At 36.1% G+C, this 20,517-nt stretch overlaps 2 protein-coding genes across 7 annotated transcripts in view; both read right to left on the reverse strand.

Annotated features, from left to right (window-relative positions):
- The window catches only part of map3k15 (mitogen-activated protein kinase kinase kinase 15), a 46,309-nt gene extending 41,041 nt beyond the window's left edge, over nt 1-5,268 (reverse strand). For 2 of the 4 annotated variants that reach the window (XM_051098017.1, XM_051098015.1), the window contains exons 1-2: nt 4,401-5,268; nt 2,293-2,432 (exon numbers count right to left, since the gene is read on the reverse strand). In XM_051098017.1, coding sequence (XP_050953974.1) covers nt 2,293-2,432; nt 4,401-4,707 — 447 coding nt within the window. In that variant the 5' untranslated portion in view covers nt 4,708-5,268. The remainder of the gene's footprint in view (nt 1-2,292; nt 2,433-4,400) is intronic. The other 2 variants (XM_051098014.1, XM_051098016.1) reach the window with 2 other exon arrangements.
- Nucleotides 5,269-10,565: 5,297 nt separating this feature from the next.
- Nucleotides 10,566-20,517, reverse strand: part of sh3kbp1 (SH3-domain kinase binding protein 1) — a 62,678-nt gene continuing 52,726 nt past the window's right edge. The window contains exons 10-18 of one of the 3 annotated variants that reach the window (XM_051098033.1): nt 20,463-20,514; nt 18,047-18,118; nt 17,606-17,765; nt 14,281-14,354; nt 13,929-14,002; nt 13,233-13,382; nt 12,397-12,617; nt 12,154-12,217; nt 10,566-11,332 (exon numbers count right to left, since the gene is read on the reverse strand). In XM_051098033.1, the coding sequence (XP_050953990.1) occupies nt 11,294-11,332; nt 12,154-12,217; nt 12,397-12,617; nt 13,233-13,382; nt 13,929-14,002; nt 14,281-14,354; nt 17,606-17,765; nt 18,047-18,118; nt 20,463-20,514 (906 nt within the window). In that variant the 3' untranslated portion in view covers nt 10,566-11,293. Of the gene's footprint in view, nt 11,333-12,153; nt 12,218-12,396; nt 12,618-13,232; nt 13,383-13,928; nt 14,039-14,280; nt 14,355-17,605; nt 17,766-18,046; nt 18,119-20,462; nt 20,515-20,517 lie in introns of all 3 variants that reach the window. The other 2 variants (XM_051098032.1, XM_051098031.1) reach the window with 2 other exon arrangements.

The following is a 20,517-nucleotide window of genomic DNA, read 5'->3' on the forward strand; positions in this document are numbered from 1 at the left end:
TTTTGGAGATAGGGGAAAGGTAGTTTTTTAATTTTCATTTATCGTTATCTTTAATTAAATGCACAGCACTAATTGTTCTTATATCAGCGGCACTAAACACTACTGCAAAAATATTAATATAGCTGCAAGCAGTGATTACCGGGGTTCAAGTGCTCAAGGAATTTTAGCATATAAGGAATAAGACATTACATATCATTTAGCAAGTCTGTACCCACCTAAATCGATGATTGAAAAAGCATTTTTGGCAAATCCAGGTAATTTACCATAGAAATATAATGTTTATGACTGTTATAGCACCAGCTGTGGTCCGATCCCCTCAAAAATTTGCATGCATGTTTAGAATCACCTGTCGAAGTTTTGAGTTTTCCTCTAGGCTTTATAGGATTTTGGTTAAAGGGGTCATCGGATGCTAAGTTCATTTTTACATGTTGTTTGAACATTAATGTGTGATGGCAGTGTATGTACAAATCTACCCTATAATGATAAAAATCCATGCAGTGGTTTTTAATTAATCTGCAAAAATAATATCCCCTTTTTCAAAATCGAGCCATTCTCAGATGCCTGTCATGGCATCACACATACAGAGTCCGCTCCCACGATAGCTGATTGACATGAGTATTTTACCTCAGATCAGCTGTAACAGTCCAACCTCTTTGTTTCGATGTAAGTTAGACAAGAATATCTCTGATTGAGCGATTGAGATGTTGTGTTGCTGGATGTAATAATGAACAAAGTGGTCGTCATGTACTCTCGACATCTGAGCCGTTGAAGATGCAGTAGATTACACTTGTTTGTGAAGGGAATGCGCCTCATGATCTACATATATCTGTCTATGTTTGCGCGAATCATTCAAGATCCAGCTTCACTTACAGCAGAAGTGAGTATAAGGGTTTTTTATGAACCTTTGCGATCGCCTTTCCTAATAATGTGCTAGTTAGCAAGTTTAGCGGCTAAACGCGGCTAAAGTAAACAGGCTCGTCACTCCACAGAGAGAAGAGAGGGGCGGGGTGAGCAGAGCTCATTTGCATTTAAAGCAGCCTCAACCAGAATGAGATAATTTTTGCAGAGCTGATTTTGGCAAGGTAAAAAGGGTGTTGTTTTACACAACCATTAAGAATTTTTAACCAAAGTATATTATAGACTTTTCATTAAGACCCTAAAGAATCATATCAACTTGTGGAAAATGGGCATCCTATGATCCCTTTAAGACCGGCCTCTTTTCTAAACAACCCCATTATAGCTTCCCAAAGCGTAAATTTCAATATTTTTTGATAATTATTGGCCTAGAGATAAAGAGAATTGTACTGCAGTTTTTTTTCCCAGACTGAGCGAAAAACCTAGAACTAGTTCCCAAAAGTAGGTTTTTCACATCTTCTCAGTCATTTAACAAACAACTTGATTGACTGCAGTGGTTCTAGAGGCAAAGTTGTCCAGAATGAAGAGTTCTATCATATGATATGAATATTGTGTGTATATGCAAAAAAAAATGCAACATACAATTGTTTACGCCCTTGAAAAATGCGCAGTGGCTGATTTCTTTCAGATTTCTCTCTGACCTTTGGTGCCGTGAGTCGAACAGGCCCACAGAGTTTCGTTCCAATCGGCCTCTGTTAATCTTGTCTAATGGGTGCTCAAACTTTGTCGGCCAGTGGGGGCCATGTTTCTGAGATATACGCAAACGTCCTTGTGGACACTTGTGGCACTTCTGACAAAGTGATTACACAGTGATTTTCGGGCAAAAACCTTGAGCCTGTGACTGAAGGTTTAGGAGTTGAGTGATTTCGTACTTTTGTTCGCTGTACCGCCCCTGTCAGGCTGATTGGGGTGAGCCTTGGTCACATCGTCAGCTGTATGAGTACTACTACCCCTCCAAGTTTCAAGTCTTTACAACTTACGGTTTGGTCTGCACAATCAGTTTTATGTGGAGATTGCAGATCCGTGACCATTCCAACAATTTCAATTGGGTTTCAGCGCTGAAACCCCTAATTATTATCAAACAGGTTTCCTGTTCCCAAACACACTCCCCATCTTCAATCATTTGGACAAATAGGTAGTTCAGCCTCAAACTCACACTACTGATAAAATCAACATTACTTGGTTGGCCTCTCAAAAAAAAAAGGTAACAAAGACCTATTTACTTTTTCGGGGGAAGTCAACCTTCTTAAAACCACAGAACATCTGAAAAATGAAACCAACCCCCATTAAAATAATACAGTCTATGACATGTCCTTCTGTAGATAGCTAGGTAAACATACATATGACTGTATGTGTGCATTAGACTGTAACTCTCACCTTAAGTGACTGTGCTGTGTCAGGGTCCGTGTCGTGGTAGAGGATGACATTGTTGGCCATGTCAAAGCTCTCACGCACACCGAGGTGATAAAACAGGGAGGGCTGTCTGAACACATCGCTCATGTCCACAACTGCAATGTCTGCAATCAATCAGAGACATAGTAAGCATGTGAGGATACCATATAATGCAGAATACCAGTACTGCAGAATGGTGTGGCACACTGCATTAGTCTATTCTAGTCTTGTTTATGATGACTTTCCATTAAATTATATAATATCAAATCTTTAAATAACCTTTTGTGTGCTTAAAGTAGTCCTAAGGGCATATTTGTTCTTCTGCACATGGCTGTATTTGTTCTTTTCCAGTTAAACACAATCTGTGCTTATTCTATGGAAACTACGCAAACATCTGAAAATGTGTTTGAAAGCCATGCAATAGTGGAAGCCACAAAATACAAGACCAGACTTGATGTAACCAGGAGCTGATGCATGACTCAGTCTTATTAGGAAAAGGGTGAGGGGGTAATGCAATAACACGAAACTGATCTCTACAATGTTATATAAAAAGGATATTTAGTTCACTTCTGCTTTGAAAAATGATCTCATATTTGTATTTGTATTTGATCTCATGATTTCATATTTGTAGCTCTAAAATGCACATTTTCCAGTCCTCTACACTGTAAAAAAAAATGCAAAAAAAACATTTGTGTTTGCTAAACTTAACAGATGGGTAAGTAACCCAGCTGCCTTAAAATTTTAAGTTGATTCAACTCAAATATCTAAGTTGTCACTTAGCATAATTTACATTTCAAGTTGAATAAACTTTTTTTGAGTTGACTGAACTTAAAATTTTAAGGCAGCCAGGTTACAAATTATTTTAAGTTGACTCAAAAATTGTTTTTTTACAGTGTAGAGTTCTTTCTCAAGACAAAGTGCTGCACATGAGCTACTTCCTGCATGCACAAAAATACACAGGATCGAACTTTAAAAAAAAAGCGCCTGTTTCACCTTCCCAAAACTCAGATGTAAGAGTGTTTTGATCACCCAGAGTAACATGTGCAGCCACACCCGCGTGAGAGAGAGACTTCATGCTAGACCTGGCGAGTAAATTCCAGGAAAGGAATGTGCTGGAGGCAGAAGATCCTATTTGCACTCATACTCTACACTAATATTCCTTGAGAAAGACTGTCATGACCCTATTGTAACACCCTTCCAAGGGATAGACCAATGACTACCCTAATGATTTACAATGTAACAACCTAACAATCTTGTACAAATACATTAAGATAAACATATTTGTTTTCTGCAGTCTATACCATCTATTTAATGTATTTTTGTATAATGCATTCAAATACTTTTGTGTTGTTTCATTTTACTTACTTACATTATTCACATATATGTGAACCTGGACCACAAAACCAGTCATAAGAGTCAAACTGAGATTTATACATTATCTAAATAAGCTTTCTATTGATGTATGGTTTGTTAGGATAGGACAGTATTTGGCTGAGATACAATGATTTAAAAATCTGGAATCTGAAAGTGCAAAAAAATCTAAATGTTCAGAAAATCACCTTTAAAGATGTCAATAAGTTCTTACCAATGCATATTACTAATCAAAAAATAAGTTTTGATATATTTATGGTAGGAAAGTTACAAAATCTCTTTATGGATCATGATCTTAATATCATAATTATCTTCGGCATAAAAAAACAAAACAAAAAAAAAAAACATTTTGACCCATACAATGTATTTTTGGCTGTTGCTACAAATATACCCATGCTACTTAAACTCGGTTTTGTGGTTCAGGGTCACATATTTCTCTTTGGAGACAAAGTATTTCAGTTATCAACTATTAAATCAACAGCACACTCAAGCCCTAAATCTAAAACGACCTGCCAATGAGTTTCTATTCTTCTCCTGCACCATCCTGCAGAGTTATGAGATTTGTGGAAACTTTCATCTGTGGAGAACCCCCCAAACTACTCATTTTGGATGTTTCCTTAACCCCTGATTCAACTCATCAGTCAATTCTGCAAAACTACAAGACCTGTATTTGGAGTGCCAGTTTAAGGGGGCCATCCAGGGGGGCTGCGGGAATCACTTACCTGCGTCATAAAATGTATCAAGCACTGATGTCTCCCCGAAATCTAGTCGTCCGAAAGTTACTGTGGTTAATATGGCACTCTCCGCGTCGCAGGCGCGTTGGAGACACTGGAGCGCCCCGGATTCGGGGCTGTTCGCGGCCACTGCCTTCAGTCCATCATTCAGCACGTAAACCGCCCGCAAGGATCTCTGCTTGGTCACCGGACTCGGGCTGGTCACATCAGCCCTCTCCACGCCTGCAGACATGGAAGCCGCAACGTTGTGGTCGCCACCAGCCTCTGCTGTTGGTTGATTGGACATGATCTCCATAGTGCGAGTAATTGTCCCTCTGCGCGGTCCTCCTTTTCTTTCCGCAGTTAATCAATAATGAATAACCAAAGTTTAGTGCGCACCTGTGGCACGGAGAGGAGCGTGGCTGTGACGTCCAGCGTCTTGCGATTCATTAAAGCAGCGCGCATCACTACATATTACAACGTGCTCCAGTTTTATCTCGTTTGCGCCAGCGGTTGTGCAATTATACAAAACGCTTTGCGAATTCGGTGCAGAAAGTCAGACAAACTTGGGGCGCACCGTGCGCGCTGTGTCTCCAAACACAAGCATTACCACCATCCTATTTGAGGAAGTCATTCCTCCTGCCCTTTCTGCAAAATGCACGATCTGATCATTTCCTCAAACGCGTGTCCTTCCGTTCAGGCGTGGGGATATTTCACAAGCAAAGCAAAAACTGCGCAAATCTGGAGTGCGAGGAACGGCTAGCGGCTGTTATTGCATGTAACGTTACAGTCACTATTAAATCATCTGAAGCAGATGTCTAAATATAAAACTTGTCCGTGTTGATACGCGCATGGCAAACAAAGCTACGTCAGGTCCAGGGCTCCAGCAGCTCCCCAAACTGGCTTGCTAAACGGTTATTTACGTTTAATTTCAGATCAGATAAGAAACGAGAAACTGGATATCTTGCGAGGTTCCGTGGAAACATACGTGCACATTCATTCCAAAGAGTTTAGTCATTTTTTTTCTAAACGTATATATCTTTTAATAAAACTGCTTTTGTTTTGCTATTTCATAGCTAGCGTTTTATTTCTAAAACACACTTAAAAATGTTTTTACGCTTTTTGCGCGTTTCTCGTGTAACTGAAAGCGTCACAAACAAAACTACTCCGTAAAACACCTTTACCTTGATTTTCTTTGTTTTTTGCAACTCACGTCTAATTTAGATTTTAAAAAACACTAACTTTTTTAAATAGGCGGAAAATCGCAAAATAGTTTGTTGTGGTGGAAGTGATGTCAAAACTTTTTTTTTTGTTTATTACAAAAAAAAATTGTTTAAAAGGAGTGGGCGTGGCTATTTGTAAACTTTGTGGGTCTGGTTTCCATCGGCGTCCAGCTATTTTCTATTTTTAGCTGTACAAAACATAGTTTTGCTGCTTGATATTGATGTTGGTGTGTCTTACGATATTATTTTAATGTATTATCTTAATTATGAACACACTGGTTTGTAGTGCAAACAGCTGAACAGTGCACGTTGTTTTTCTTCTCGTTATCTCCCTATAGCGGCTATAATGTACCGGAAGTCTCGCCCATAGACTTACTTCAGCGTTGAAGAATAAGGTGGATAAAACATTTTCACACAATTAATATTGTTTCTTTTTGTTCATTTAACCTTTTTTTTAACCATTTTATTTTATTTTAACCATTTGAACCACTATTTTATTATATTTTAAACAATAATTTTTTGTTTGTTTTATATTGAACATTTTTGTTGTTCAATTATATTATCAAGGCAATTTTCGAAACACCAAACCAATCACTTTCTTGTATTTTCAAATATGCAATAATTTGTATTGTCATACTTATTGTTTACTTTGTCTGTAAACAAGTGAAATAGATAAATAAATGTTCATTACAGACATCATTTTCATTATGTTTTAATTTTTGACTCCATATATGTGACCCTGGACAACAAAACTAGTCTTAAGTTGCTGGGGTATATTTGTAGCAATAGCCAAAAATACATTGTATGGGTGAAAATGATTGATTTATCTTTTATGCCAAAAATCATTAGGAAATTAAGTAAAGATCATGTTTCATGAAGATATTTAGTAAAATTCCTACTGTAAATATATCAAAACTTAATTTTTGATTAGTAATGTGCATTAGTAAGAGCTTCATTTGGACAACTTTAAAGGTGATTTTCTCAATATTTTGATTTTTTTTTGCACCCTCAGATTCCATATATTCCAAACAGTCGTATCTCGGCCAAATATTGTCCCATCCTAACAAACCATACATCAGTGGAAAGCTTGTTTATTCAACTTTCAGATGGTGTATAAAGCTCAATTTCGAAAAGTTTACCCTTATGACTGGTTTTGTGGTCTAGGGTCACATATGTCAAGTGTCTCAAAGACATTCAGAGGATTTATTACAAAATTCATGTTTTTTTGCTAGTTAATATACTAATATACTACTACTAATAATAAATATACACATTTACAATTATAGTTTATAATGTACTTATAATTTAATTTATAATTATATTTATAATTAAAAAAATAATAATTTATAGTTTATAAAATGTATAATTTTATTATTATAATTTATATTTTGACTTTTGTTTATTAAGATAAAGAATAATGGTAAGTTTAAATATCATTAAATCATCGTCTATCATTGTGTTAAAGCACTAGTCAGGCAACACATGAGATTATGGGAGTAATATATCTCTTAGCTCACACAAATTACAAAAATATGTATTAATTACAACACAGGATTTATTTCTTCAGACTCGCGGTCAACATACTGGCGTCATAGACTGAAATGACACTGAGAAAACTGGTTTCTCAGTGGAAGGTGTAGTGTGGCGTAATGCTTAACTATTACAAGTAGTAGTTCCTCATTCACAGAAACTTAACTTCTACTAGACAAAGTGTGTTTACATGGTTCAGAAGGATATAAAATATGCATGGCTTCAATTATTCTGCCTGCAAATGTACTGAATCTTTTCGTACATATGAATTATCAAACAAATATAGTGCATTACCAAATTTAAATGATTTACACCCACATCTGAGGTGGGCTCACAGGTTTTACCTTATCACAGCACTCAGATCCTCTGATCTTCATTTCTCCATGGGCATCATTAGTGATGTGACCGTCCTTGGAGACCCAGTCATCTGCAGGCCTCACTGGACAGCACCCAGGAGACCTGATCCTCAATTATCTAATCAAATACCATAAAGAGCAGCAGATGCCTATGGAATGATATCAGTGAATGTCTCATATGTGTTTGAGAGAGAGAGGGGGGTCCATATGCACACTAGCTACAGACGGTGTACTTCTGAGGGTGGATTGAATGTTGGTGTGTGTCTGAGCTGCTTGAGGTGTGTGATCCTACCCTTTCTAGGAGCTGAACTTAAAATGACCTTGATCTCATAACAGATCTCACATACAAGTGACCTTTAAAATGTTACATAACAGTTACCCCTATTCAGACATTTCTTGGAATATAAAATCTGATCACATATCAGGTGTTGACGCTTGGATGGAGGCTTCTGATATGTTCTGGAATGGGAAATGAGCTTTCTATTAATGTTATATTCATTTGGGAGAGTCAGTAAAGATGATCAACATGAGGATGTAGATGATAAGAACTTTGTTACATCAAAATAAGTCTTAAAATGGAATGAAATCATGATTTTGTTTTTAGTGAGCAATCCACTTGGTGAAATCTAAATCTCTGTCTGTGACCAATATTTCCCAAGCTTTGATGACTGATGATCCGAAAAATAGTTCAAAGTTAACTATTAAAAAGAATAGCTGAACATAAGTTCACAAATAAAATATATTTAGGGGTTCAAGCACGAAGCACCTATTGTAATTGTTAGAATGTTCACGGATCAGCAATCTCCACGTTAAACTGATTGTGCAGACCAACCCGTAAGTTGTAGAGACTTGAAACTTGGAGTGATGATAGTACTCACACCATCAACAACGTCACCAAGGCTCACCCCAATCAGCCTGACGGGGGGCGCTACAGTGATCAAAAGTATGAGATCGCTCATAACTCCTAAACCGTTAGGTGCAGGCTCAAGTGTCATGTCGTTGGAATCCTCACTTAGCTCAGATTCGATCGTAAGCCTGGTGGAATTTTTGGGTATTTTGGATTTTTTGCAAAACCTACTTTTGCGAACTAGTCCTATGTTTTTTGCCCGATCAGAACCAAACCAGTGCAGAAAGATTCTCTGATTATCAAAAATGATCAAAAAAAGTCTAACTTTAGACTCGCCATTGCAACAGGACGCCAAAACGTTCGAAAGAGGCAGGGCCACTTTTAGTAAAATGCCTATAACTCCTGAATGGAATGAGATATCCTCACCAAATTCAGGACATTTATGTAATAGCTCAATCCACAGTTGCAGGACAAAAATCACGGAGCTTGGCCACTCGGTGGCGTTATGAAAGGGAAAAAAACAACATAAAAATTTGCATTTGTCCTATCATCACTGTCTTGGTCCAAAAAAATAAGCAAAAATATCTCAAAAAAAACAAAAACAAAACAAAACAAAAAAAACACGTCTGCCATTGGCGGATGAATTTTTGAGCACCTACTAGGTTAATGCAGGCCGATCATAACTCTGTTTGACTCCAAAGGTCTGTGAGAAATTTGAAAGAAATCAGCCAATGGGGGGCAATAATGCATTTTTCAAGAGCGTAAACGATGGTGCATTGCATGTTTTTTCTGACATACACACAATATTCGTATCATATAACAGAACTTCTCATTCTGGACAACTTTGCCTCTAGAACGATTGTTGTCAATCAAATCGTTTGTTAAATGTTTGACAAGATGTATAAAAACCCTAAATTTGCGAACTAGTCTTAGGTTTTTCGCTCAATCTAGAAAAAAACATAGCAGTACAATTCTCTGGACTCTCTAGGCCAATAATTATTAAAAAAATGTTGGAATTTACCCTTTGGAAAGCTATAATGTGGTCGTTTAGAAAGGGGGGGCCTGTCCAAATTTTAAAACCCAAAATCCTATAAACCCTAATGGAAAACTCAAAACTTCACAAAACCTGGTGAGCACATGTGACAGGTGATTCTAAACAAGCATGCAAAGTTTTAAAAGAACACTCCTCTTTTTTTTTTTTTGAAAATAGGCTCATTTTCCAATTCCCCCAGAGTTAAACTGTTGAGTTTAGCATAGATCATTGAATCCGATTAGACCGTTAGCATCTCATTCAAAAATGACTAAAGAGTTTCAATATTTTTCCTATTTAAAACTTGACTCTAGTGTAGTTACATCGTGTACAAAGACGGACGAAAAATGAAAAGTTGCAATTTTCTAGGTCGGCCGTACCATGGGTGCAGCAGGCGCAATATTACGCAGCCGTCAACTCTCCCGGCTGTAACTCTGCATCTACACAAACTTAGTGCCGGTCGTTTTCAGGCGCTGCACAATATCATTGCGCCTGCTGCACCCATGGTACAGTAGCTAAGTTCCTTAATTATTACGCCGGAATAAGAGTTCCTAGCCATATCAGCCTAGAAAATCGAAAACTTTTAATTTTCATCATTCTTAGTACACGATGTAACTACAGAAGAGTCAAGTTTTAAAAAGGAAAAATATTGTCATTATATATGGTCATTTTTGAGTGAGATGCTATCGGTCTAATCAGATTCAATGATCTATGCTAAGCTATGCTAAAAGTGCTACCGCCAGACCCGGAGATCGGCTGAATGGATTCAAAAATGGTAAAACTCAACTGTTTAACTTCAGGGGAGTTGGACAATGAGCCCATTTTCAAAAACAGTGGAGTGTTCCTTTAAGGAGATTGGACCACAGCTGGTGCTATAAAAGTCATAAACGTTACAAAACGTAATATTTCTATGGTAAACAACAACAACAAAAAAGGCTTGCTACATAATTTATTTTTTCATAAATTGCTGAAATGCCTTAAAGCGCTTGAACCCTGGTAATTTCTGCTTGCAGATATATTGTTTAAATTGTTACTGCCTTAAATGATTATTTTGGAGTAAATGTAAAATGCTGAAAAACCCTAACTCTATGAGATTCATACTTGGCTTCAATAAATGAATATGATTACATTGTTAATGTAAAAAAATATTTTTTTTTTCTGATAAACAAACATGGCAACAACTTTTTGAAGTCTTTTTTTTTAATAAAATCTGCACACATAATTGCATTTAGTACATTAAAATATAAAAGTATATATAGAAGATTTCAAAGAAATAACTGAGTCAAGAAAACAAAACGTGAGTTTTCTCATTGTCATCACCAACATAAAAGAAATAGGAAAGACAGAAGAGTTTGGAAAGCTCCAAATAAACAAGGCCTCAATGTGGGTTGCTGTGAAAAGGGGTGTGAAATGAAACGCACCGTTGCATAAAAAGAAAATAACAGAAGGCCTCCAAGTCAAAAGAAAAGAACTTAAGGTGAACAGTATTTAAGTAAAACACACTGGTTTCTCCTTCATTTGATGTGTTCTCTGACCAGCGTTCAGAGGCAGTACCAGAGAGGGTGATGATGGGGTAACTGTGTCACAGTTGTGCAGGAGACCAGCTATCCCCCATGGCAACTGCTACCACCTGTCTCCAGGTGTGGGTTGTCACCACCCTTTAATCACATGACCCACAGTAAGGCCATACCCGGGCAAGGGGTCTGTGAGTCAGCGGCCAGTCTGAGCAAAACACGCAACAAAAGCTTCTTAAAAACGAAAGCAGAAAGAGTACAAGTGAATGGGGGGGGTAAACATTTGTTTTCTTTAAGCAATTGTTCTGATACATTGTTGTTCTTTTTTTGGCACAATCTACTTAGGCTGTGTTTTGGAACCTCAGCCTGATCCTTCATCTGATACATCCAGCATACTTGAGTTCATTTGGACAGGGATTTCTTAATCTGCTCCACTTCCATCTAAAAGGAAACACAAAACAAAGAGGCGGCCAGTCAAACACAGTCATAGGAAATATAAATGATTAATACTTTACATATATACGCTACCAGCCAAAAGTTTTTATCTTTTATCTTATCTAAGTTTTTTTCTAAGATTTTTAATGTTTTTAAAAGAAGTCTCTGCTCACCAAAATGGCTGTTTTCTATTTGAATATATTTCAAAATGTAATTTATTCCTGTGATTTCAAAGCTGAATTTTAAGCTTCATTACTCTAGGCACATGATCCTTCATAAATTATTCTAATATTCTGATTTGCTGCTCAAAAAACATTTATTATTATTATATCGAAAACAACTACATATCATTTTTTCAGGTTTCTTTGATGAATAGAAAGTTCAGAAGAACAGCATTTATCTAAAATAGAAATCTTTTGTAACATTCCAAATGTCTTTTTTCAATTTAAAATCACGTTTGATCAATTTAAAGCATCCTCACCAAATAAAAGTATTAATTTCTTTAAAAATATTATAATTTTGAACCACTGATGTCACATGTACTAACTTTCTGTTCTTACTGTTCACATGTACTAACTTTCTGGGCCTTGAATGTGTCAGTTGCATTGCTGTATATGCAGGCTCAGAAAGTTCTCAGATTTCATTAAAAATATCTTAATTTGTGTTCTGAAGATGAATGAAGGTCCGACAGTTTCGTAACGACATGAGGGTGAGTAATCAATGACAGAATTTTCACTTTTGGGTGAACTCTCCCTTTAACACTGCTATTAAAAGGTGTTGTACATGGTTCGTGCTACATTTATGACTAGTCTAATATATCGTCTTACCTGCAGTGATACACGAATCCTCTTCTCTTCATCCAGTTCGCTTACCAGCTGTTTGATTTCTTGTCTGAGAAAACAAATTTGACAATTACACATACAATTCACATACTTCTAAACAGACATCAGTCAACTCATTCTTCCCATATCTCATTTCCTTCTACACTTCCCTCAGCTTCTTGCCCATTTCCTTTTCTCTTTCAGTCTTTCATCAAACCCCCGTCCCGCCCCCATCCTGCCAGTTCATACTTATGCTGGCTCTTCATGAGCTCCACAGTTCCTTTCAGGTCTCGTAATTGTGCTTTGAGCTCTTCCAGCGAGGTGGAACCCTGTTCGTTCTTCACCCTGGTGTCAACGGAAGGGGAATGGGGCCGCAGACCAGCGCTGCCCAGGTGGAGAGAAGACCCAGTGGACCCAGAAGATGATGGAGGGGCACTGGGCTTAGGGGGCAAAGATGATTTTTCAGGAGCCTGTGGAAAACCCCCATGAGATATCAGAACAAGAGCTTATCAAACACATTTACTCTGAGATGTTTGGGCCGTTCCACAGGGCCTCAGTCTCTGTGTGTTTGTGTATGAGGGTATATACAATATAGTGGCACCATAAAGTATTTAGACACTTAAAGTGACAGTTCACCCAAAAATTAAAACTCTTAACATTATTTACTCATCCTTTACATTCAGAACGTATTCTTGTAGCTTCAAAACATTACGGTTGAACCACTGATGTCACATGGACTATTTTAACAATGTCCTTACTACCTTTCCGGGCCTTGAATATGGTATTTTCCTAGCTGTCTGTGGAGAGACAGAAAGCGCTCTGATTTCAATTTGTTTTCTGAAGATGAATGAAGGTCTTATGGGTTTGGAACGACATGAGGATGAGTAATTAATTACAGAATTTTCATTTTTGGGTGAACTATCCCTTTAAGACACACTTAAAATGTAAGAACACCTTTGCATTATATAACAAATGTCATACTAAATCCTTGACTACAGCGCTCCCTTGTGGTAGGACAGGGATGTGCATGCAAAAGAAGAGGAGGGTGTCAGGGGGCGGAGTGACTGGGAGGGGGTGGGGCTTACTGTTATGACTGGCACTGCCTTGGGCATCTTCTTGGAGTTGTCAAAACTTTTGGGAGTGAATGAGTCCTGCTCCTCCTTTCCCGTCTCCTTGTCTCTCCTCTCCTCCTCTGGAGATGGGGAGTCCAGGAGGTCAGGACTAGAGAGAGAGGACTAAGAAGGAGAGAGATTTTTAAACGATCATGACCAGATTACCCACAGACAGGCAAAGCAGGGTAAGCCCATGTGACATTCACACATAGCAAATACCACAATCACTTCTGACAGATTAACATTAAATGCCTGAAGGGTCACAAATATATGACACGTTGTCAGCTGATTGCATCTGATAGGTGTGAAAACAACCAAACGTGATTTACACTTTAACTGGTTAAAAATAATAACAAGCATGTTTATGTTGTGTGGCAGAGTTGTTATAGTTAAGTAAAAAACAATAAGTGCCAAAACAATAGTTCTCATTTTCGTTTAGTTTAACTTGATATACTAAACTAAAAAAAAAAAAAAAAAAATTATATATATATATATATATATATATATATATATATATATATATATATATATATATATATATATATATATATATTTATTCACTAATATAAAAAAAATAATAACAAAAAGTATTTTTAACAGAAATTTAAAAAAATTAAATAAATGATAACTAAATAAATAATCTATACTAAAATAACACTGTGGACTCACAGACGTGAAGATCTGCGATCGTGGTCGTCGGTCCGTCACACGGGGCCGTGACGCGGTCGGGTGATTCAGCTTCTCTGTGGATGACACGACGGAGTCGAAGTCTTCTACATCTTCAGCCGAGCGTCACACAAATACAGACATAAACACACAGGACCACATATATATCACATGCATATGAACCACAAACACAGAAAAAAACGCCAGACTGTAATCGCACATCTCCAGAATGGAAGTGAATGAAATGAGATGGACAGAAAGCTGTTGTAATCTGATTAGATATGGATTATTAGAAGTCTTATTAGTCATGACAGGGTTATACTGGATTGAAGGGCAGCTGTGGACAGGGACTCACCAATATCTACGGATTTGTCTGCAGAGCCTCGATCAGCTGCCACAGCACTGCTATCAGACTTTGGACTGTCACAACTGTAAAAAAAGAGATTTAAACCAGAATGAGCTTTATAAAAACATGAAATAGAATTTGACTGGCTTTCAATGAATCCAGTCACTGATTCACTGATTAATTGGAATCATTGCACAGAAGTCGTTCAGTTCAGTTTTAAACATTCAGAAACCTTAAATGACTCACTGATTTATTGGAATCACTGCACAGAAGATGTTTTAGCTGTTCTAACTGAATCATTCACAAATAAAATTACTTAATGATTTATTGGAATCAGTGCACACAATCTATTCGGTCAGCTGAACTGAATCCATTCAAAAATAATATGACTCACTGATTCATTGGAATCACTGTATAGTAGTGGTTTGGTTAGTTCTAACTGAATCCATACAAAACTAATATGACTCACTGATTCATCAGAATCACTGCACAGAAGCTGTTTGATTGGTTTTAACTGAATTCATTCAAAAATAAAAAGACTCACTGATTCTTTGGAATTACTGCATTGAAACTGTTTGGTCGGTTCCAACTGAATCTGTTCAAAATTAAAATGGCTCACTGATTCACTGGAATCACTGCATAGAAGCTGTTTAGTCAGTTCAAACTGAATCCATTCAAAAATGAAATGATTCACTGATTTATTTAAATCACTGCACAAAAATAGATTGGATGGTTCTAAAAGAATCCATTCAAAAATTAAATAATTCACCAGTTCTTCAGAATCACTGCACAGAAGCTGTTTGGTCCATTCTAATCGAATCTATTAAAAAATAAAATGACTCACTAATTCATTGAAATCCCTGCATCGAAGCTGTTCGGTCGGTTGTAACTGAATTCATTCAAAAACTAAATAACTCACTGATACATTGAAATCAATGCACATAAGCTGTTTGTTCAGTTCTAAATGAATCCATTCAAAAATAAAATGACTCATTGATTCATTAAAATCACTGAATAAATTTAAAAAAATGATTCACTGATTCATTGGAATCATTGCACAGAAGCTAACTGAATTCAGTCAAACATAATATGACTCACTGATTCACTGAATCATTGCACATTTAACAGAATCCATTAAAAAATGACTCACTGATTCATTGGAATCACTGCACAGAAGCTGTTCGGTTGGTTCTAACTGAATTCATTCAAAATAAACTGACTCACTGATTCATTGGAATCACTGCACAGAAGCTGTTCGGTTTTATTCTAACAGAAAATCCATTCAAAAAATGACTCACTGATTCATTGGAATCACTGATTCTGCTGCACAGAAGCTGTTCGGTTGGTTCTAACTGAATTACATTCTCTGCTCAAAATGAATCCATTAAAAATAGAATGATTCACTGATGCACTGGAACCACTGAAGAGAAGCTGATTAAAAAATAAAATGACTCACTGATTCATTAGAATCACTGCATAAAAGCTGTTCGATCAGTTCTAATCTAATCTGTTCAAAAATAAAATGAATCACTGATTCACTGGAATCATTGCACAGAAGCTAACTGAATTCAGTCAAACATAATATGACTCACTGATTCACTGGAATCATTGCACAGAAGCTGTTCGGTTTTTCTAACAGAATCCATTAAAAAATGACTCACTGATTCATTGGAATCACTGCACAGAAGCTGTTCGGTTGGTTCTAACTGAATTCATTCAAAATAAACTGACTCACTGATTTATTGGAATCACTGCACAGAAGCTGTTCGGTCGGTTCTAACTGAAACTATTCTAAAATAAAATGATTCACTGATTCATCAGAATCACTGCATAGAAGCTGTTCAGGCAGTACTAATCAAATCTATTCAAATATAGAATGACTCACTGATTCTTGAATCACTGCATAGAAGCTGTTCGGTCGGTTCTAATCGAATCCACTCAAAAATAAAATGACTCACTGATACATTAGAATCTCTTCTCAGAAGCTGCTTTGTTTGGTTCTAAATGAATCCATTAAAAATAAAATGATTCACTGATGCACTGGAACCACTGAAGAGAAGCTGTTCAGTCGGTTCTAACTGAATTCAATAAAAAATAAAATGACTCACTGATTCATTAGAATCACTGCATAAAAGCTGTTCGGTCAGTTCTAATCTAATCTGTTCAAAAATAAAATGAATCACTGATTCACTGGAATCACTGCACAGAAGCTGTTCGATTGATTCTGAATGAATCCATTCAAATATAAAATAACTTGATTCATTGGAAACACTGCACAGAAATAGTTTGGATGGTTCTAAAAGAATTCATTTAAAAGTAAAATGATTCACTGACTCAGTGGAATCACTGCACATAAAAAATAGCTTGGATTGTTCTAAAATAATCCATTCAAAAACAAAACAACTCACAGATTCACTGGAATCATGGTACAGAAGTTGTTCATTTAACAATGAAATGATGTTACCATAGAATAAGATGTTAATTTTATTACTTATTTTGTGAAAAATTCTGTTAAAAGTCTTTTTAATTCTAACTCAGAGGCTCTTTTTCGTGCCAGATAAATAATGTTCTGTATTTATTTGTAAACATGAATTATATCATCTGATACTTGGATAATATATCATGATGCATCATAGTTCATTTAATCATAACTTATGTGTGATGATGCGATCATATTATGAGGTAACTGTTAGGGATGGGACGATAAATCATTGCGAATCGAGAAATGATTCAGCATTGATTCGAGATTTGATCGCAAATGGCACTGCTCACTTTAGAAACAGCCATGCTCCGCTTGTTTCCAAATCCTTACATGCACTTGAACCTAAAATAATCATTTATACAATTTGAAAAGGTTGAAGGGAATTCTGAGCTGAGTTGAAATTACATAACTCAGCCGAACACACAAGTTCTCTTCAGCACTCTTCTTCATGAGCATTTGAGTGTGCAAATAAAAACTAAATTAGTGCGCCATCTGCTGTTAAAATCTAAGCTTAGAATCGATTCCAAAGAGAATGGCGGTATATTCGGAAGATCTCAGAATCGATCCACGAATCGATTTATTGTCCCATCCCTAGTAACTGTTCATTACCCTGCTATTATTAGACACTTTTAGCTTAGGAATGAATTAATCATGGCTGGAAAATGCACATTTGAGTCAGAAATCACTAGGGGTCAGTAGAAAGATCAGCCAGATCCCTCAAAAAACATCACAAAACACTCAAAAAAGACATACATTACCATTACTACAAACAGTTTTTATAGTTGTATATAATGAGCTGAGAATCTATTCTAGTATTGGTGATGCTGATATATGTGTTTGTGTGAGACTGACGGTATATTGGGCACAGCTGGTCTCTCGGGTCTGTCTGGGCGTTTGGGTGGCAAAGATGATGGTCGATTCAATGAGTTGTTGTTCTTCGGGGGGAGAGGCTTCTTTGGAAGGACAACTGGGAGGGACAGCTTAGCAATCTCACCCAACTTCGATTCCTCACCTACACATAATCATCATCATCGTTATTAAAGGGCATAAAAAGTTACACAAGTTTGTTTACAGGAAACTAAGAGAGGGTTTGTCAAAGCAGAGAGGGAAAATGTTATCCCGACATCTGTTTACTTCAGAGAAACAAGAAGTCTTTGAAAACACACAAGCAGTAAGCCAACCTAAACCATTTAGGGAAAGGCAGCACAGAGCTTGTTTTGCTATAGAAGGTCAAAGTCACAGAATTAGCTCTGACCGGTGCAAATTAATACATGTGAGAAAGACATCACCAACCTTTTTCTTCAGCTCTGTGTGGGAGAGATTCAGGCCGTTCTGGTGGAACCCTTTTAGCTTCTGTCTTTTTGTCTGGGGATCAATACACATAACATGAGAGTTCAATAGGGCACAGCTGAATCATTGCCAAGCTTTCAGGTAGAGTGACAAAGAAACATGTCAAAAGTATGAGACCACATTGAACATCTGGGATTCAAAATCAAATTTAAAGCCAGACATTTTGAAAAATGTACAACATTACGATAAAATGAAGAAAAATCAGATAAAGATTCTGCACTATTTATAGGTCACTAATGAATTTTATATATTATTTATTATTATTATGTATTAAACATATTAAAATGTTTTCTTTCTTCAGGTTTTCTTGCTGATATTTGTTTAATCATCTTAAATCATGCTGGAGAACATAATCATCAGGTTTTACAACTAGAACATATTCACTGCACTTTGAAACAGGTAATGAAAAAACATTATATTATATTATATTTAGGGATGTCAAATGATTAATGAGGATCAATCATACAAAATAAAAGTCTGAGTTTGCCTAATACATGTGTGTGCTGTGTGTAATTATGTGTGTGTGTATACAAGTATATGTATTTACTATAATTTTTCTATCATTTATATTATATATACAAATAAAAAATGTGTACATAACATATATCTCTTAAATATATAAATTAATTTATATGTATTTATATATACCTAATAATTACACACAGTACACACAAATACATTAGGCAAACTTTTATTTTGTATGTGATTAATTGCGATTAATCGTCTGACAGCCCTAATTATATACGACATGATATGATATATTATTTTATATTATACCCTTAGATTATACCTGAAACATGATTATACAACTGTTTTAAATGACTGAGACATTCTGAAAGGTTAATATTAAAGCTATCAAATCGATTAATTGCAATTAATCGCATCCAAAATAAAACTTTGTCAATTACAGTTCACATAATATATGTGTGTGTGCATAATGTGTATTGTATTGTATATGTGTATACAGAGCACACACACATATGTGACCCTGGACCAAAAAAACAGTCTTAAGTCCCTGGGGTATATTTGTAGCAATAGCCAAAAATACATAGTATGGGTCAAAATGATTGAGTTTTGTTTTATGCCAAAAATCATTAGGATAATACATAAAGATCATGTTCCATGAAGATATTTTGCAAAATTGCTACTGTAAATGTATCCAAACTTAATATTTGATTAGTAATATGCAATGTTAAGAACTTTATTTGGACAACTTCAAAGGTGATTTAAATTTTTTTGTACCCTCAGATGAGTGAATTTGGAAAAATTTACCCTTATGACTGGTTTTTGTGGTCCAGAGTCACAAACTTTTATTTTGGATGTGATTAATCGCTATTAATGGACTTGACAGCCCTAGTTAATATGATACAATTCAACTTTTTACTCAAAATGTAATGTTGATAATATAATCTGTGATGGAAACAAACATTTTCATTAGCGGGCTCAGACTTTTACACCTAATTAAACAATTTAATTGCAAGCACATCTTCGAAATTACATAAACACTCAATTTTAGCAATATTAACTCATAACTGATAATAAGTGATAATGCAAAAAATAGTTAAATATCTGTCTATGAGTCTATTCCATTTGCTAGTGTCACTACTGAGTGATCTCTGTATTCCCCCTTTTGTCTCTCACTCCCATTTCGTGATGCATCAATATGAAGATTATGTGGGCAGAGTTTCAAAACCTCTGCAGGAAGCTGTGAAGAACTTGTCTATTTATATTTTAAAAACTTTTTGGGTAATCCGGTTCCACCTACACATATTCACAGCCCAGCGAAGAGTATAATGACAGAGAATAGATTGCAATGATCATTAAACAGACTGCTGATAGATTCACCCACCACAAGGAGGAGCCAGAAATCACTTAAAGAGACATGACTGTTTAATATATAATATAATATAATATCATGATTTTTTTTAAAACCTGTTTTTAACTATGGAATGCTACATTATATTTATATGACTTCATGTGACCCCATCGCATGTTTAATTTAGTGACAGAAACAAATGATTATTCAATCCTTGATTCCATTTGTCACACTTGAAATGGAAGGTCAAGTCTTTTGCATTGTGGAATACAATGCTTTGAATATACACTACACAATTTAACATACGTAGCAAGTCATCTGGCTAGTCATATCAAAAATGGTACATGTAGTATGGTAGCATCATTTTGAACGAAGCCCAGCTGTCATTTTCAGATGATTAAACTTGTTTGATTTCTATTTGTGAATGTTCATACATCGACATATGCAAACAAATCGAGCAGAAAAACAGTCACAGATGGGCATGTAGGCTTGCATACTGAGAGGATATAAAGAAAAAATGCAGAAAGAAGAGGAGTTTGTTACCTGTGATCTGTTTTGAGGTTGGTGCTGCAGGTGGAGGAGGTTTCTTAGGTCTCTG

Source organism: Labeo rohita, chromosome 24 (assembly GCF_022985175.1).
Source record: "Labeo rohita strain BAU-BD-2019 chromosome 24, IGBB_LRoh.1.0, whole genome shotgun sequence".
Taxonomy (NCBI): Eukaryota; Metazoa; Chordata; class Actinopteri; order Cypriniformes; family Cyprinidae; genus Labeo; species Labeo rohita.